Genomic DNA, 20,618 nt, shown 5'->3' with positions numbered 1-20,618 from the left:
AATCCATCGGACTGCTGATCGCACTAATTCCTGTTCATGCATAGTACTTAATTCACTATAACCGATTCGTGATTTCAGAATGTGATCGGTAGCTTGAAATACTTGTTCTAGGGAACCTTGTTCTGGTGCTGAATGATGGAAAATAGACTTGTGTTCTAGACGTAAATGGCGATCTGGAAATCTAGGTTTCCCTACATACGCTATTCTGGCAGTATTCTCGTCGTCTTCCTCTTCAGGATCAGAGGTACTTTCTTTCTCGCTTACTTGTGCTGCTTTACGCTGTTCGTGTATCTTTATTATCTCTCTACGGATTTTCTTGTACATACTTTCCATGGCACTAATGGTATTGTGCTTTCCTTCGGCTATATTATCACTCCACTTTGTCAGGATTTTCATTTCGGCTGGATCTTTAGACGGGTAATCTTGTTCTCTTATTAGACAGTTAATTAAGAACTTTAATATCATGCGCTGAATCTCGGCTTTCCTTTGAGACATGGCATTACTAATACTTTCTGGATCATCCCCTGTACGGATGAAACGATATATTCTGTCTAGATCTTCTTTCATATTCGGCAAGGTGACTAGATACTCGGTCACCCTCCTTATGCGTACGGAATATAAAACCATATTAAATTCGCCTGGAACTGGGTCATAGACACATTCGCCAAGGGTTTGCCTGATTTCTGCAACAGACTTATTACTTTTAGGAGTACGCTGTGATGCTTGAGCATGTAATTCGAGTGCTGATAAACGCTTGTATGGCGGCGGGGTTTGAGGAAGACCTCCTCCTGCGGCCCCTAAACTAGAATCATCAACTGATGCTTTTCGTCCTGGCAGGGTCGGTAATTGTAACGTGGGCTGGACTTGTATGGCGGGCTGACCCGGGGGGGCTGTTAAGGGCACCCCGGTGTCTGGAGGAGCAGGAATTACCTGATTTACAGGGACTGGCGGAACGTGAACAGGATTTGCATATTCGGGGACTGTGTCGTCCAGATAGGACGAAATAAAAATATCAGCTGCGGTCGGTTTGTGACGTAGCTTGGTCGGAACTAATGGTGGCGGGAAATTACTGGATGCCTCCGGGGTCGCTTTTGGCAAGCCCTCAGCAAGAAGAGGATACATACCCTTAATAAGGGCATGCCTCTGTCTGTCTGATTGTTCAGCTTTAACTCGTTCACCTATCTCGATTAATTCTCTTTCTTGGGCTCGTTCTTGGGATTCTCTACTTAGTTCTGACTTTCTGATTTCTTTTTCGGTTCTTTTATGAGATTCTTTACGCCATAACTCGATGGCATCTTTCTGTGACTGTCTGGCTTTCTTTTTCCATAATGCTTCTTCTACTCGCATGATGCATTCGGCATCCCATGTACCCGATACGGGCCATCTATACTTTTCTTCTAACTGTTTGGTATAATCTACCCATAAATCTAGATACAATATGGCGCTTATGCCATGTTTCTGATACATAAAGTGACCTGGACTGTCCCTAGACGGAACAGGAACTGCTTCTTCTAACAAACCCTTTCTAGTTTTTAACTGACGTAATCTCGAAAAGAGAGACATTGTAAACTTGAATCGGAACACAATACAATAGACGAGGAACAATAACAATTGGGAAAACAATTCAGGCATACCACGACATTGGAAATACATTGAACAACATCATAACATTACAGTTCGGACAGAAATATTACCTGGAATACTGAGAACAGAAACACAAGAATTTCTCGAGAACGGAACAGACTAGAGTTACTGGATGCACTGTTGAAACAGTACGGAACATACCGGTCCCATAAAGGGACGCATCAAGACCCGTATCCACCTAGGTGAACACTTCGTTTGTGGGCCTGGGTACCACCAACCCACGGACCAGAGTCAATTTAGATTGACCCTGTCTAGATACTACCCCAGCAATGGTACTCACCGGGCAGCAAGAACGGAAAGCCTCGGACTGGACTGGACTGCTACGACGACGGACGACGAACTTCGGACTTCAGTTACGGGTGGGCCTCCGGATACCTCGGACCTTGGACTCTTGGCTTGGGCTCTGGTCGGGACTCGCCGCGTTCCTCCACCGTCTCGTTTGGATGCTGGACCGCCTCCTCCGTCTCCTCCGTGGGCCTGAGGGATACTTGAAGCAGAAATATCTGCACGTGGCCGGTATGGTTCCGTCACGGCTGCAGAGGGTCAGGGGGTCGGCGTGGCTTCACCGACGCGTGGGGAAAGGGCAAGTCCCTGTTCGGGCGCCATTATGTGGTAAATAAATAAATAATACCCTATTTTTGACTAGACATATATCATAACAGATAGCTCAATAAATAAGAGTCAAGATTCGAGGTAGTAGGAGTTTTGCAGGTTTAATACAGCATAAGGACAGGAACAGGACAACCTGCACGGGAATAGGATGGCAGCTGCCGGGGGCCAGGATCTGGGATGAGCGCGCTAGCCTTTTAATAACAATACAAGAGCATATATACATAACGCAAACACATAGCATTACATTGCAGTAGGCGTAGCAGTGGGTGGAGCAGAAGGCGTGACGCGTAGCAGTCGCGAAAGATAAGAGTAAAAGTAGGTGTAACTGGGCGTATACATAGACATGTGGTGCAAACGTAACAGAATATGTCATGAATGGGGCGGAAACATTGGAGGGGGCTACCTAAGGAGCCGGGACCTCTAACCTGGTGGTGCGCGCAAACTGGCAATGACGTGTTACGAGGAGAAGCTGGGGGCTATGAACTCTGTGCTAGGAGCAGAGACTAAAGTCTGGAGGGTCGGAGCGACATGTACCTAAACTCTATCTAGTATCTGATGTTTAGAGAACATGTTGATATAAACTAGAAGTCATGAGGGGAAAAGCTAACTGACTCTAAGACTGGACCATGCATTATTCTACATGTAGTGCGTGATGAAGAATATTAAATGACCATTAAATACAGTATTTCTCTTAACATGGAGACGTGAAGGCTAGACAATGACGGAAACTATTGATGCAGTTCAGTAGCTTAGGAATGCAGAGAAGGAGGACTGAACTGATAACTGGAACTATAACATACTTTTGGCAGACTCAGAGGCAGAGCCAAGCTGCACCGGGCACTGCGAGGCAGGAAGTAAGTGAAAGGTCGAGGATACAGGTGGGGGCTGAATCGCTCCTCAGCGAGGCTTCAGGAGACAGGAGCTGAATCTGATGTCCAGGCCCTTTTGAGGCCTGGAAACGGGGACTTTATAATGAAATAACGTGCACACTGAGAAACGTGGCAACGTAGCTTTACATAGGCCTGATATCCGTAGTATTCACGAGGCCTGGAAACTGGCATACTAGAGGTGGACACAACTGTAATTGCGTCATTAATCGGACATGGGGAATAACATATGCATATTGGTCATGCACACATAACATATGATGGATGAGGCGTAGGGACACAGAACATGGCAAAATTTACTTTTCCACACTCTGTATGGGGCTTTGAAAAACTGAAAGGTAGTAAAATTAGACTTTTGGTCTAAGTTTACATTTGTGAAACTGAAAAGTAGAAAAGTTAGATTTTGTGCCTAACTTTACCTTTGTGAATCAGGCCCTATTTTAATGAGGACTTAAACACAATAATCTTCATACACTATCTCTGTTGGGACTTAAACATCGCTATAATAACACACTATCTTTGTGGGGGCTTGAAAAAACTATAAAAAAAACTCTATCTTTTTGGGGACTTGAACATCACTATAAAAACATCATTTCTGTGGGGACTTGACCTTTCCTGTAATTAAATGCAAACTCTGTTTCGTCAGAAAGCACTAGGGGTTGTCACAATGCACAGGGTCAAGGCTGATTTGCATTTAGCTGGGTCTGAACTGGGGTGACGAACTAAGCTACAGAACGATGATGGTTTCAACCCAGATCTGTGACTGGGGGTATGTGACTGAAAAGTTTCATCATCTCATTGTGTTTGCTTCGACTTGAACATCATCAGCTTCACATTCTCTGTATGGGGCATTGTGAATATTGAAAAGTAGTAAAGTTAGACTTTTGGTCTAAATTTACCTCTGTGAACACTGAAATGTAGTTAAGTTAGACTTGTGGTCTAAGTTTACCTTTGTGAACTCTGAAAAGTAGAAAAGTTAGACTTTTGGTCTAAGTTTACCTTTGTGAATTGGGCATTATTTTAATGAGGACTTAAACACAATCACCTACATGCACTATCCCTGTGGGGACTTAAACATTGTATAATAGCACACTATATTTGTGGGGACTTGAGCATCACTATAATAACACACCATCTCTGTGGGGACTTGAACCTCTCTATGATAACACACTATCTCTGTGGGGACTTGAACATCGCTATAATAACACACCATCTCTGTGGGGACTTGAGCATTCCTATAATTACACCCAACCTCTGTGTGGACTTGAACTTCATTAGCTTCACACTCTTTATAATGGGATTTAAGCTTTGAATGTACACACTATTGGTATGGAGACTTAAACACAATGATCTTCACCCACTATCTCTGTGGGGATTTGAACATCTATTTTGGCAAACATGTTAGCAGCTAATCAAGCTCTAGGTTCCCCTTGACCATATTACTTAGTTTCATATGTTAATTTCTTTGTGTTCGTTCCCTTATCTCCTAAGATTTTAAGCACTAATAAATAGGTTAAATACAGCTTTAAGGGTCTTTCTTTAAACGTGATATGATGTTTTCTGGCACATTAACAGAATCTGTCTTTAATGTATACCCCTAGTATATATGCAGCAATTCGTAAATGAATAGATTATAATGTTGTTTGTGTATATTGTTGATAAAATAAACATTTAGCCATGTACCTTTGACTGTATTCAATCACAAATAGTGTTACAGACTAGGTCCCCACAAGGATGGTAGCACGTGTTCAAGTCCCCACAAGGATGGTGCTGTGCGCATGATTAAATAACAATATATTTGCAAATTTGAAGCAGGATCCTGTATAGTGAATTTTTTCTTAACATTTTTCTGTTATTAGTGTATTTTAAAAACATTGGGAAAGGTTAGTCCCCACAAGGCTGGTATTCACACATAGTCCCCACAAGGATGGTAACACGTGTATGTGTGTGTGTGTGTGTGTGTGTGTGTGTGTGTGTGTTGGGGGGGGAGTTTGGGGGGTTGGGGTAGTTAAGTGAAGGAGTTGCAAGGAAGAGTTGCAAAGAAGTTGGAAAGAGTGAAAAGAGGGTGCAGAAGAGGAACGTGATGTGTTAAATATTCAGATGGAGGATTTCTGAAAGATGTGGGGAGGAAAGGGGGAGCGGAGAAGGTGTCTCAAAGAGACTGTTGAGAAAAGTGCTGCGAAGGGGAGAACATAAATGATTGTGGCACTCTAAAGACCACCACCCCATCCAAAGATGTAACATTTAATTCAGTCTCTTGTTTTCAGAATTAAAACATTCAGTTATAACTTGTCACAACAATATCATTGTTACTGATGTATCTGATATTGCTAACAAGCATTGGGAAAGCCTAGAAGTCTTGCTTGTTTTAGGCATCTCTCCTTTATGGTATGATATGTCTGGATGCGATAACAGAATGTTCTCATAGAAGAACTAGCCACATGGCAGGATTTGTGAAGGACAGGATCTTATTTTGATGTTTTAACCCCTTCGATGCTCATGATGGAACGGTTCCGTCATGAGCGTCGGTTGAGCAGTGCTCATGACGGAACCGTTCCGTCATGAGCCCGTTGGCTCATTAGAACCTTCAGCACAGCGCGAAAATTCACGCCGCGCTGAAGGTGTTAAGTCATGTCCATAATTACATAGACAGCACTTCTCAAGAAGTAATCAGTTACACGCCTTTAGCCATACCTCTTGTAAAGATCCCACTCTTTGTTCTTTTTCATTCCACTTAGTCTTAAATCATCAACTAAGCTGCAGCTATAGTAAAACCTAAAGATTGAAAGATGGATATAAAGTAACCCTGTACATTGAAATGTGTCCCAAGATTGAGTTTAGGAATAGTGAATATTTGTACAACTTTGAGTTTGTGGTTACTGCTAATATCATTTGATTCAGAGAGTGCTGCAGGGATTCTGTGTGGAAACAGAACTGTGCCTTGGGAGAACAGGACGTCAAAATGTCAGGATTGAGTCTCTCTACCACATCAGTACCTCTAGGCCCAAATCTGACTAACTCATTGTGCCTCACCTGCACTCCTAATCTTTCCAGAGTAACAGATTATTTCGGCAAACCTAGAACATGTCAGAAACATCATCACCTTTTGTTCTCGCTTCCTGCATATCAATCGTAAACCGAAGAAAGAAACAAAGGAAGTTTACAATATATTTTTCGAAACTATCATAGTCTATTTTGAAGCAGGTTTTCTGTGATTAGTCAACAGATACAATTTTAGAAAAGTAATTAACATTACTGACAAACTGTAAACTATGAACAGCCCGACCATAGTAACTTAATATAGCTCTCTTAGCCTACCCTCACTATGTGAGCACAGGGATATAGTAGTGACCTCTGGGATTAGCACCGAACTCCATTCCTGGTGTGTGTAGTTAGGTAGTCCTCGTAGGTGTAAACTCAGTTTACGCAAGGCTGCTACTTCCTTCAAAGACGGGTCCCTCTGCTAGAATTCTCCCTGCTAACCTTAAAGGGGTCGAGACACAGTTTATATTGTAGAAACTATTGTGTTAGAAAACCTGCTGCTATCGTGTTGTGTCTGTAAACCTTAATATATGTTTCTGACCGGGCACAGAAAAGACAGTACACCATGTTGTTTGACCTTGTATGCAATTTTCAGACTAAGCCCCAAGAAGAGTAACTAAATAACAAATATGTGTAGCATGCTAAAATAATACGTCATGAAAGCTAATGTATTATGTGTGACTTCGCAAAGCAAAGGCAGCCTAAAGCTACTAATATGTGTAACCAAGGGGAAACCAAACTGGGACCAGAAGGGGGTAATACTACAAGAGGAGTTGGCAAAATGTGCCTTTTCTTGCACACTAGCTTAGGTTTGGAAGTCAAAATGGAGAGAAATTCAGTTGATAATAACAAATGCTCTGCTGTTCTATGTCCCACACTGCTCAGAATAAAAACAGCTCCACTTGTGTGGCAGATGCGATCACCCACGACATGAAAGCCCCTTGAAGTGGAACAAGAAAACCCCCACATTTCTTTCTTTTTGAAATTCACTTGCTTTGGTGAGATTGTTTGCTGCAGTATTTTCGGCCCTGACTCAGCCGGCATCCGTAGAAACTTAGCAACCCAGACATTTCTGAAAACCTGAAGGTGTCAAGGGCTTTGTGGTTTGCATGTATTTCACTATGTTTTCTTACCCAGAATGCACTGCTTTTTACTTTCACTTTTTACGTTAATGACGTATGTGCACTGATTGTCATTCCGAAGGAAAAAAAACCTCTGTGCCTCCCCAAGAAGCTCTTCCCAGTAGCCTGAGCTTAGGGGCTGAAAAAGGGGAATCTCTCTGGTGCTTGCACCATTCATTTCCTGCGCCAAGTGCTGGAACATCACAATCATGGTCTCCACACTACAGAGGTAATGTGAAAGACGTGAGCGAATGTCACGTCGCCAGCTCCTAAGCGATTAAGGAGATCAGGGTCTCTTTTGATGTAATAATAATCTGTCCAGCATATTTTAAAAATGTATAATGTATTCTAATGATGAGAAATCTGAGTAGATGTGTATCTAGTTCTGAGATTGCCATTATGTTTGATGCATGTTTAGCAAAAATAATTGTTTAGTTTCTTGTTTATTTACGTGTGAAAATGTGTAATAAGGTAATTTTAATTAGGGTGATTTTTGCATTAATTACCCATGCAATTGTCTTTTCCTTGTAAGACCTTTTCAAATGTGAAAAATTAGTATCTTATAAAATAAAGAATTTGTCTTTACAGCCCAGTTCTCCGAGTGAATATTGCTTTGACGTTGATAGTGATATTTCTAACGAGTTCAAGTTGGAGTTAGTAGAGAAACTGTTTGCCGTAGACACAGAAGCTAAAGCCCCTTTTTCCACTAAGGTACGCCGAATTTAATCTAGAATGTAATATGTAGTGTTGAAAATGCCAACCTAAGAAATATGATCTTTTATGAACTGTTTACAACATAATTAAATTACGTTCTTTCTTCCAGGATTATGGTAGTTGTGATTTGTAATAATACTAAGTACTCTAACTTTATGTCCTGCACTTTCATGATACCATTATCGTCATAACTGGTGCTAAGATGCTCTTTCACCTTGGGTGAGAAGTGGAAGAGTTTAATGGAGTCTGCATCATTTCAAATGGATGATAAACCTCATCAATAGCAAAGTCCATGCAGCTATATGAGATCTAAGTTGTGTCTTCTCAGCTGATTCCAGCTGTTCGCTCTGGGAGGCCCAACCTTTATTTATTTATTTATTTATTTATTGATTTGAAGAGTTTTATATAGCGCTGGCTAGACCCGAAGGTATCAGAGCGCTTTACATGAGGAATCGTAGCATTACAAGTTACAAATTACATCCGTTACCAGAGCATAGTAAAACATAGGCAAAACAACAATGTTACAGTAATTCGTCGAAGGGAGGGGGAGGAAGGAGACATGGCGGGGAGACAGGCGAACAGAGCCCAATGTCCGGCTGGAAGGTGACGGCCGAGGTGGTGAGCCAGGGCAGATCTCTATAGCTGTCTAGCAGCTCCACCGGGCATCAGCCATGTTGCTCAGGTCTCCGCGGTCATGGAAAAAAAACCAGGTTGCATCAACGAGACGGGGAGAACAGTGTCCAATGTCCGGCTAGGTAGGTGACAGCCGAGGTGGTGAGCCAGGGCGGATCTCCTCTATAGCTGTCTAGCAGCTCCACCGGGCATCAGCCATGTTGCTCAGGTCTCGGCGGTCAGGGAAAAACAAGGTTACAATAGTTACAGTTGCATAGTCAAACACATAAGAAACAAGTCCCCAATATGCGGGGGGCGGTAGTAACAGGGGGCTGAGAAGCAGTAGTTCTGGCAGATCGGTAGTGGTAGAGTAATACATTTCAGGGGCCCAGGAAGTTAGAGTAAATGGGCCCATAGCTCAGATGGGGTCACAGAGTCGTTAAGTCCAGTGTCAAGATTAAGTGGTAGGTCATCTCGGCAATAGAGGGGTACCGTTCCATGCCTCGGTCTGTGGTATCTGTAGTCCAGAGCGAACCATCCATGCGATTGGGAGGTGTTTAGCAGGCTTCTGCACTATCGGGTCAGAAGTGCGTGGATGCTGAAGATAGGTATACAACACTACAGGGTGGTCCTGCAGTAGTGACACTCACTTAGCGGTATCCTTTAGTCTATTGCTTATTCAGCACATCTACAAGACTTGCTGTGGTCCTTGTTGGCGTCTTTTACTATCCTTTAATTCCTGCATGTCTATGCCCATTAAGGGGGAAAGTAGTTAAAAAATTGTATATGCGTAAGAAAATAATTAAATTCCCTATATTAATCTAAACCCATCAGGACGATCATTGAAAAACTATATATGTACAGAGCCATTCCAAGATGGCCGCCACTTGGTCGAGAGTGACTGAGCTAGTAGCTGTAGACCTTTGTTTGTCTCTTGTGCGCAGTCCTCTTTCCATTGCCAGCTTCTTAGCGTGGAGGGCCGATAGCTGCCATTTTGCAGTGAATGTCAATGAAATATATCTGTGAGCTCAAAATGGATGAAGGTCTTTTTTCAATATTTAAGGGGTCGTGAATTAGCCATTCAACTGGCTACGATCGATTGGGCAGCGAGGGGTTTTCCTTTACCTGTGCACATGCTGCAGCAGGCATCTTAATTATATTGATCATGCTCCTACCGTTTGTGCCTGTGTTAATCAGGGGGGTCTGCCTCGCAGCATCCGCCGTGTCCTGGGCTGTATAGGTGGCTAAATCCCCGACCCGGTGTTTCGATGTCCGACCCCAGCCACTCACCACTAAGACCATTACCAGCGCCCAATAGATTGGTCTTTCCGGTGCTGCCGGGAGTCACTTGTGGGCAGCGTTATGCGGCAGGGGGTGATCAATGCGGCCGCACAAGATCGCGTGGGTCCCGGTGTAACCGGAATTCAAGGCGGGTCCGGAGTGTCCCGTACAGCCCTTCTCGCCGGTCCATCGGCGCTGTTACGTCTCCCGTTGGACCCCCGCCGAAGCAACACAGCACAGCTCACTTCCCCCGCCGTTGCTCGGATCGAGGTCCCCGGGCCATTGGAGGGATCAGGGTGTCGGAGGTCTCCTAGCCGCCGTAGCGGCCACTGCTGGTGCGTTCACCCGCCAGACACCGTCACCACTCGGGGAACAGGCTCACTTTAGTTCCCGTAGCCGAAGCAGACAACAGGCCGCAGTTCACTTTATCAATTTTTTGGGGGGGTCGCACGTCGCCGGAGGTCGTGGGACGCTTCAAACAACGCCACCAGGGTCGGCGCCTCAGAGCCGCAGGACACTCTCGTCGCCTCAGAGCCCCAGCCGGAGCTCAGCATAAACTAGCTGCATCCTCGGCCGCCATCATTGGCCTTCCTCACTTTATAGTGTTGGGGAAGTAGCTCATTAAGTAGCCCACCTCAAAATGTCAGCCATGAAACAACGCCCCCCCCCCTTCTGCTATTAGACTGCAGAGAGAGGCACATGTCCGCCTACTTCTAGTCATTGATAACCCATCTTCCTTCATGTCTGATCTTACCTTAGCCAAGAGGCCGTTTGTCACATCTGTTAGAGAGATTATAGGAATAAATAAAAGCCCAGGGTCTTCCAAGCTGCACTGCCCACCTTGATACTTAAAAGAAGCACATTTTCTGTATTCATCCACTTTTAAAAATAAATCCAAACTGTTTTCTGTCTGTATTTATCTGTAGAAATCCGTAAAAAATGGAAAACAGGGAGACTTAATTATAACATATATTTAGGCTGCATGTAAATCCTTTAGTACGTATTTGTTATTTTTAAACCAATTTTCTCCCAGCCAGCGTCCTTCCCAAAAGAGCCAATCGGATCAGGTCTTGTCAGACTTTTCGGCTACACTGATCGCCGCTTTCATAAAAACGGTCAGATCATCTGCAGTGATGGGCCCGGACAATATCTTGATCAGTCCTACAAACAAACACCGATGACTGGAGTAAGTTTGTAACCCTTCTCTTCCAATATTGTTTTTGAGACTGGGAAAATACCAAAATCTTGGCGGGGGAGCATTGTTGTCCCTTTTCTAACAAAAAGGCTCAAGATTGAACCCAGCCAATTACAGACAAATAGCCCTCCTAGATGCCACTGGAAAGATCTTCGCAGCATGTGTATTGGATCATCTAAAAGATTTGGCATTCTCGAATAACGTGATTGCTATGACACAGGCTGGCTTCCTCCCAAAACACTCAGTTTCGGATAACATTGCAGTTCTCCAGACTGTTCATGATAAGTTTGACAGCGTGGCCAGACCAACACTATGGAAAAAGCTAGAGAGACTAGGGGTTCCCACTGATCTCCTTACAGTAATTATCTTCTTGCACACTGCAACATGGTGTAGAGTTCAAATGGGGGGGGGAAAAGGGACTATCCAATCCCTACGATGAATGGATTAAAACAAGGTTGCCTCCTTGCACCCATGTTATTTTCCATTTACATAAGTGATCTACCGGGGTGCTTTTCCCAAATTATTAACTCCCCACCAAAATGAGCACAAAACGATATCCACTGCTTAATGTACGCTGATGATATAGTCATATTCGATCGTACCCAAGTTGGCTTGCAAAGAAGCTTATATGAACTAAACCAATAGGCAAACGAAAATTTCTTGGTCCCCAAAATATCTAAACCTTTTAGTGGAAGATGGAAATCTGTCTTTCACATGGTCACTGGGTGGCAAACCTATTGAGATAGTGAAAGAATATGTTTACTTGGGCTGAATCTTTTCGTATAACTTACAAGACTCTCCTCATCACCAACATCTTGGGCAGTGGTTCCCAAACTTTTTTGACCTGTGGCTCCCTTGACTTAATCGGCAGTTGGCCGTGGCTCCCCACCATTTTTTTACCGGTGGGTGGGTGGGGGGTATGTACTTCCTGTTGTCTTCCTTAAAGTAATTGGGACGCAATGATGGTATTATAATGGTTGGAATGCTTGAATTATTAATCTCATCTTTCACTTCACTCATCTATCCATCCTTTTGTCCATCTACCCCCTTTCACTCACTCATCAATCCTTACATCCACCATTTCACTTGCCCATCATCTACCCTTTCATTCATTCATCCATCCATCCATCCTTTTACACACCCATCCACCAATTTACTCGCCCATCAGCTGCCCTTTCACTCATCCATCCACCCTTTTACCCATCCATCCACCCTTTTACCCATCCATCCACCCTTTTACCCATCCATCCACCCTTTTACCCATCCATCCACCCTTTTACCCATCCATCCACCCTTTTACCCATCCATCCACCCTTTTACCCATCCATCCACCCTTTTACCCATCCATCCACCCTTCCACCCATACATCCATTTATTTACCTTTTCTCTCATCCATACTTCCACTCATTCACTCATCCATCCATCCTTTCTTTCATTATCTATCCATTCCCCCTTTCATTCATCTATTCATCCTTTCAGTAACACATCCAGCCATTCAGACATTGCTTCACTTATTTACTCACCCACCTTTTCACATTATGAGCTGAGCCTTTGTCTGCAGAGTCGCAGACAGAAGAGGCCTATCAAGAACGAACTACAGCAAGGGGTGGGGTGGTGGAGAGTTCACTATGCCCCTGCACATAGGCAGACTGAAAACGTAGAAGTCATGAGTCACACATGATGCACAGTGCCAGGACGTGAGGTGACTGTGACATGGTGTTGTTTCCAAGACTTTAAGTGGTGTGAAAACACTAGGGGGTCTCTTGGGTGTAATTAAGAGCGTAGTTTAAAACACCTAGGCTAAAAATCTGCTCTTAGCATAGTGTTGCGCCCCACTGGTATTATGTTATTTCTAACAAAAAAAGCGTCCCCTGGATATAGGGAACGACCCTCTGGGCACAACTTAAAGGATCAGCAGATCTTCTAATTTTTCAACATAGACTTTAGAACTTACATTTTCAAACTAAAATCATGAGGTTCATCGAGTTGAATTTTAATACATCTTTAGCATGTATCTTGATGTTTAATCTCACATCCAAGAAATTTCTGCATTCATAAATGTTTTACATCCATAGAAACACTTGAAGCGGCATATTCCCAATGCATTTCGTGCCCCCAATGCATTTCGTGCCCATAACAGGCACTTCGTCAGGGGAATCTGTTAACAAACAATGAGTCACAATGAGGGTCAATAAAATCTCCTAGCTATTACTCAACGTTAATGTCTTTAACAAACAGTGCCATATCATTATCATCATAAGGAAACGCTCCTTCATAGCAATAATCGTGAAAATAATAGTGGAACCTTACGGTGAAAAACACCACGTGTAACTCTTCATTAACAGTATCGAAATAGAGTGAAAACATCAGAAGTTTTACAAAAAACCAAAAGGAATAAGATGCGATGAGACGCACCGTGATTGCTAACATGCATGGTTCCTGCAATAGTGACAAAAACTAACGTGGATGATGAAAACAGGTGACCCGGTGTTCTCGATAAATAACCTAGCCCATATTGCGTGTTTACCGCAATCTGAAACAAGTTGTTTAGTCTCCCGAGTGTCTCCAAGACGGGTTAGCGTGTGCAATGCTTCTGACCTAGCGATATACCGAATGCATACCAGGTGACCGCGTATAGTAAAAAGAAATAACGGACTGTCGAGAACAGCACGAAAAAAATGCAGCCATTTTGAATTGGGTAAAAATAATAACTCTTAAAAGTGTCGACTTAAATATAAAGTGCTCCCGAATTCACAAAAACAAGTGAAAATGTGTGCTTATGTGCAAAATAAATAAAACAGTTGAAATGATAATCAATGTGTCAGAAATATCGTTAGGTCAGAAGCATTGCACACGCTAACACGTCTTGGAGACACTCGGGGAGACTAAACAACTTGTTGAGCGGTAAGATACGCATATCTTAACTGGGTAGTTAGCATCCAAATGTTTTTTCGGGTCGAAATGGTAATTGACACACGAGCACTTACACACGTTTCAGATTGCGGTAAACACGCAATATGGGCTAGGTTATTTATCGAGAACACCGGGTCACCTGTTTTCATCATCCACGTTCATTTTTGTCACTATTGCAGGAACCATGCATGTTAGCAATCACGGTGCATCTCATCGCATCTTATTCCTTTCGGTTTTTTGACTATAAATCACACGCGGTAAAACTTGTGATGTTTTCACTCTATTTCGATACTTTTTTTTTTTTTTTAAATTCTTTTTATTGTTGCATCAGTAGTATCACCTCTATGGAAAAAGGCAGACATACGGAAGGGTGTCAACATTCCGCCCTATCCGCCAAGAACGCAACTTTTCTCAGTAATTACATCATATCATATCCTGCAGTAATAGATTTGCTTTCAAACGAGCAAGAGTAGGAACAAACAAACCAAAACCCAACAGAATCCCCGGAACAGCCTCCCGCCAACCCTTCACACCCCCCCCTACCCCTTGGTCCCCACCCTCTCTCGACGTATCTCACCCGGCAGTCTCGCCCACAAGAACAGGTATTAATGTAGTCACATAATACTCATGAGTCCCCACTGTGCACACCATCTCGCCCAGGCGTTCCCCACCCACAATTTACTAGTCCACAAGGTGGCAATCTAGTCCATGGAATTGTCTCCATTTACCCCATATTCTCCTGAACTTTTTGGGGCAGCCCCGTGCACGATAAGTAACTCTCTCCGCCGCCATGTACAGATCCAGGCCCCTCCGCCATTCTTCCATATTCGGCTTTTCGGGCGCTCCCCAGCATCTGGCGATGTCTCTTTTTGCTACCACTAAGGCCAGTACCAGAAAGATAGTCAAGGGGCGGGGCAGGTCCACCTCTGTGATCGTACCCAACAATGCCAGTCTAGGGTCGCGTGGTAAGGCCACCTCCAATACATTCTCCAGTTCCTGAAACACCTCCTCCCAGTATTCTTGAATTATTTCACACCCCCATAGTGTATGGAAGAAATCACCTGTGTGTCGATGGCATCTAAGGCATGCTGTGTCTGGTATCCTTCCCATTTTAAAGAGTCGTACCCTGTCAAAGTAAGATCTGTGCAGTATTTTAAATTGGATGAGGCGGAGTCTGGACTTAATAGCCACCTCACGGGGGTGCATGAGGGCGAGTTCCCAGTCTAAATCCTCCATGTCCCCCACATCCGCCTCCCACCTATCTCGTAGGGCTTGCAGGTCACCCAGCATATTGTTGGTTAGAGTCTTATATGTTAGGGATATCGCCCCACCCTGCATCTGTTCCTGCAGCAGTCTACCCTCCAGTGGTGTGTACTCTGGGAGATCTGCCAGTGTAATGTTTTGTGCGCTCCATGCATGTTTCAGTTGTAAATATTTGTAGTACTGAGTAGTATGTAGGCCAAAGTCTGCTCTGAGTGCCTGAAAGGTCTTTAATTCTCCTTTTGCAATCACGTCCCCTACAGTGGAGATGCCTATGTCATCCCATCTCCTAAAGCCTTTCAGTTTATTCAGCTCTCCTAGCCACTTGCAGCACCACAATGGTGTCTGACGAGTGACCCTCTTGTCCCAACCCATTCTTTTTGTTGCCCTACGCCACGCCGTCAACGTTATCCTAGTGGCGGGAAGGAAGTGCTGGCCTACCGACTCCCCATATAGGTAATGTAATATAGATTTGCGTGACCATTGAGACCTTTCCAGCGCATAGGTGGGGTGATCGGCCGCCGCATGTAGCCACTCGTTAATCGGTGCGAGGTGTTCCGCCCAGTAGTACGCCTCTAGGTTGGGAAGCGAGATACCCCCGCTATATTGGTGGCGCTGCAGCGTGGTAAGGGCTACACGAGGTTGTTTTCCCAGCCACAGGAAGGCGCGCAGGTCCGCATGTATTTTAGTCAAAGTCGCCAACGGTAGGGGATAATACTCATTCTGGAGTGCATATAGAAACTTGGGTAGTAGGACCATTTTATACAGTGCGGCTCGACCTAATAGGGTGAGCGGGAGTTGCCTCCATCTGTCCATTTCTGACCTTGTTTCCACCATGATCCGAGCTACATTCGCAGTGTAGGAGCGTTCCTTATCTAGCGTTATATATACGCCCAGGTATTGGAAGCCGTCTGTCGTATGAATAAGCTGCCCTGGAAGGCACTCATGACGCTCCTTGCCTTGTGGGTCATAAAGGACCGATTTGTGCCAATTGATCGTGTGTCCCGCCCTCGCCCCGAATTCGCCTAGCTCCCCGAACAGTGCTGGAATTGTCCTGTCTGGGTCAGTCACGAACAATAGTACGTCATCGGCATACAGAGATATTTTTTCCTGCGTGCCGTCAGTAGTACCCCATCTAAAACCTCTGATATCCTGATTCTGTCTAATCCGTATCGCTAAAATTTCAATCGTAAGGGTAAACAGGAGGGGGGACAATGGGCAGCCCTGGCGTGTACCCCTACCAATGGGGAACTCACGGGACAACCGTCCATTGATCCGCACTCTCGCCCTCGGGCTGGAGTACAGGAGCCAGACCCACTGCATGTATTTGGGTCCAATCCCAAAACGTCGGAGGGTCTCCATCAGGAAGGGCCAGTGGACTGCATCAAATGCCTTCTCCGCATCTAATGAGAGGAACCAGTGGGGTTCACTGCTCTCACGGACCTCCTGTAGCCAGTTGTGTGTGCGACGGAGATTCAATTTGGTCGCCCTATCCGGAAGGAAACCGGACTGGTCCATATGCACCAACTCCGTTATCACCTGTCGTAACCGCCGAGCCAGGATAGTGGCCAGTATTTTCGTCTCCGTATTTAGGAGGGAGATTGGGCGGTAGGAGGAGCAGTCGTTTTTGGGTTTGCCCTCTTTGTAGATTGGGATAATAGTGGCCAAGGCCAGATCTGGCGGAAAACTCCCTGCATGGTATGCGTCCGTGAAGAGGGTCTTCATGTGTCGCTGTAACAGATCCGCCGTACGTTTAAAAAATTCTGCCGGGAAGCCATTGGGCCCGGGAGTCTTCCCCGGTTTCAACGCCGTTACAGCTTCAGAGATTTCGTCCAGCGTCAGATCCGCCTCCAGGGCTGCAGTAGCCTCCGCGGATAACGTCGGCAACTCCATATCACCTAAGTAGCGTTGGGCGTCCTCACTGTCGCCCAGGTCCCTGGCCCTGTAGAAGTCCTCGTAATAGGCCGCGAAGGCCTCTGCTATGTCTCTATCCGTGTTCACCTGCCTGTTCCCTGTTAACGAGATCTGATCCACCCATCTCGCTGCAGTTTCCCTCCTACTCAGCCAGGCTAAAAGTTTGCCCGACTTGTCACCGACATCATATAGCCGATGCAACGTCGCCAGTGCCTGAGTGCGCGCCTCGTCCGTGACCAATTCTCTGTATCGTCTCTGTGCGTCAATCAATTTCCTGAGGCGGGTCTCGCCCTTCTGTTGGTGATACTCCGTTTCTAAATTTAAAATGGAGACCTCTTCACTCGCTACCTGACCCTGACGCGACCTCCTAGCATCTCCCAGCCTAGTTTGAATGCGGTCTCTCAGGACTGGTTTCATTGCCTCCCATAGGGTAACACCAGAGGCCACCGAACCCTCATTTTCGGCCATGTACACCCGTATGTCCGCACGCACGCCCTTAAGTATTGCCGGAGTTTGGATGTCCCATGCCGCTAATCGCCATTGTGACTGCCTCTCCCCTCTGCCTCGTCCCACCTGCACTAATAGGGGGGAGTGGTCGGAGATCCCCCGCGCCTTGTATTCTGCTAGGTCTCCGACCGCGATATCCTGCCTGGACATAAAAATATAATCCAACCTGGAGAAGACCTTGTGTGCCCCGGAGTAAAAGGAATAGGCTACCTGTGTTGGATGGAGCCAACGCCATATGTCGGTGAGGCCGAAGGTATTCATTTGCCGGGCTAGGGCAGTTGTGGACCCCAGTGAGCGTGAAGTCCCCGATCTATCTTGTGTAGTGCACATGACATCATTAAAGTCCCCCCCCACTACTTGAGTTGTGTCAGCCGTATCTAGTAGGATAGTAGCAACCGCCTTCAGTGTGAGAGCCTGCAACTTGGGTGGGGCGTACACTGATATTATCGTGAACCTACGTCTTCTCCACAACCCCTGGACTCCCGCATATGTGCCCTGTGGGTCTAACCAAGTGCGTGTAATCGTGAATGGCGCCGACTTTTTTATAAGGATCGCCACCCCCCTGGAGTCTGCCGTGTATCCTGCATGTGCCAGGACAGTATATCTTCCTCGCGCAATAAATGCGCACTGGTTCCCCCTAAGGTGCGTTTCCTGGAGGAGGACGACGTCTGGTGTCAGTCGTTTGAGGTACGCACTAACCAAACCTCTTTTAATTTTCGACCCCAGGCCATTCACATTCCAGCTTAGCACCGTGAATCCTGTGTCACCCGTGGGTGTAGCGTCTAGTGTACTTGCCATTGTGTTGCTCTGAACTTTCCCTGGGTGGGACCGTGACTTAGGGATGTCACCAACTGTGGGCTGGCATGTCTCTGCTGTTCCTGAACGGGCTCCCCCCTCCCCCCCATAACCTTTGTAGACCCCAACCGGGGGCAATATAAGAACCAACTCCCCTCCGCCCCCCCCTCCCCACCTCCCTCCCCTTCCAGTTGCATCCCTATCCGGGCCTGAACCATCCAAGGGAGAAGGTCTGTCGCCCTCCCGCACATCCCTCCCTACGCTAAACAAGAACCAACACTGAGAACTTAAAGAACAGTAGGGGGGTGCGTGTCAACTTGCTTGCTCCGTTTCGCCGAGACGTCATCCTCTCCGATCCCCATTCAGCCATGTTCACGAATGCGAGTCCTGAGTGTCCGTAATCATCTCTTGGCCTGAAGACTCTTGTTCCAATTGCTGGATCACCGTGACCAGCGGATGTTCCGAGTTGTCCATTGGTATGTCTCCTTCTCCTCCAGACATGTGGGCTTCCGAGTCCTCCACCTCATCGCCTTCGGATCGGGTTCTATTCCTCAGGCAGCTGAATCTCGAGCCCGCCACCAAGTCATTACTCGGGGACGCCGACCTGTTCCCTCTCTCACCCTCCTTGTCTCGCGTGCGGTACGGCGTCGCCGGGGCTTTCTTCTGCACCCTCCGCGCACCCCTTCGCTGTGGTTTCGGCATCTCCCAGAGCGGCCCCTCTCGTATCGTCTTGTCCAGGGCAGCTCGGCCTGCCGCCTCTCTACTATTCAGAATGGGCCTCTCTTCGAGCCATTGCCACACATCTTCCGGGTGGGCAAAGAAGATGGATTTGTCTTTATAGATTACCCTGAGTTTGGCAGGGAAGAGGAGCATGTAAGAAATGTTCAAAGACCTCAGCTTTGCCTTGACTGAGTCGAACGAGCGACGCTGCTTCGAGACCTCCTGACTGTAATCTGGAAAAATCATGATGGAGGCATTCTCCAGACGGATTTCCCCCAGCTTCCTGGCCTCACGCAGGATCAGGTCTCTGTCCGCGTAGTTCAAGAAGCGCGCTATGACAGGTCTCGGCCGCGCTCCCTCCGGGGGTTTGGCGAGGAGCGCCCTGTGCGCCCTTTCGATGACGAAGCACTGGGAGAATCGTGCCGTTGGGAAGGTAGTTTTCAGCCAGTTTAGGAGAAAGGCGGACATGTTCCCATCCTCAATCCCTTCTCTAAAGCCCACAAAGCGAAGGTTATTGCGTCTGGACCTATTTTCGGCATCATCCACCTTCCACAGCAGTTGGCGATGAGAGGCCTGCAGTTCCGCCATGTCCTTCTTGAGTGTTGTAATCGCCTCCTCATTGTCAGTCAAGCGAGATTCGGTCACCGTAACCCTCTCGGTTAAGTTGCGGAAGTCCTGCCGTAGCAGCGTCACTTCGGACCTCACCTCTCCAATCTTCGTTTCCAGGGCCGTCCGAGACGCCTGTATATCGGTCCTGGACGCTTGAATGGCCTCCAGTAGCATGGCCGTGTCGTTGCGCGCGCCGTTCTGCTGAGACTGCTGTGCCGCCCCGGACCGCGTTGCAGTGAAGTCGTCCATGGGGCCCCGCTTCGAGGCCCCGGGAGTCCGGTCACCTTTCCCCATGCTGATATCGCGCCTCTCCAGGCCCTGCGGCGCAGATGTGCCCAGCCCCGGGCAGCGGGTGGCAGTAAAGTCACTCCGGGCGGCCCCGGTTGCAGAGACTCGCCCGCGGGTCCCCTGGCACCTCTCTCGCCTCAGTCCTGAGGGTCCCCTGGCTGCTCACCGTGATCTGGTGGTCGTCATGCGTAAGTTAGGGTCGGGTGGTCAAGACCTCTCCACGGGCCCCATCAAATTGCCTCCTCACCGGGGGGATCTCGGTCTCCTCACCCCTCGTGGCACTCGCCCCTCAGGCACACACCCTCGATAGTGGCTGTCAAGCTGGGTGACAAAGCAGCTCGGCCGCCATGTTGGTAAAGGCGGGGACCGAGTGCAAGTCAGAGGCAGACTCCCGGCTCCTGCGTGGTCGGCTCCCGGCTCCTGTGCCTCGGGCTCACCTCCGTTGCGGTCCGTCTGTGTCTCCCTGTTCGTCCGCCACTTGGGGATGGTCGCGGTGGGGGCTAC

At 46.8% G+C, this 20,618-nt stretch overlaps 1 protein-coding gene across 2 annotated transcripts in view; it reads left to right on the top strand.

The window, feature by feature from the left end:
- The window catches only part of HIF1A (hypoxia inducible factor 1 subunit alpha), a 273,305-nt gene that overhangs the window by 196,282 nt on the left and 56,405 nt on the right, over positions 1 to 20,618 (top strand). For both annotated transcript variants that reach the window (XM_078660334.1, XM_078660333.1), the window contains exon 11: positions 7,895 to 8,017. In XM_078660334.1, coding sequence (XP_078516460.1) covers positions 7,895 to 8,017 — 123 coding nt within the window. The remainder of the gene's footprint in view (positions 1 to 7,894; positions 8,018 to 20,618) is intronic.

The sequence above is a fragment of the Lissotriton helveticus genome, chromosome 9 (genome assembly GCF_964261635.1).
Source record: "Lissotriton helveticus chromosome 9, aLisHel1.1, whole genome shotgun sequence".
Taxonomy (NCBI): domain Eukaryota; kingdom Metazoa; phylum Chordata; class Amphibia; order Caudata; family Salamandridae; genus Lissotriton; species Lissotriton helveticus.
Note: the sequence above shows the minus strand (reverse complement) of the source record. Positions and strands in the feature narration are given on the sequence as shown.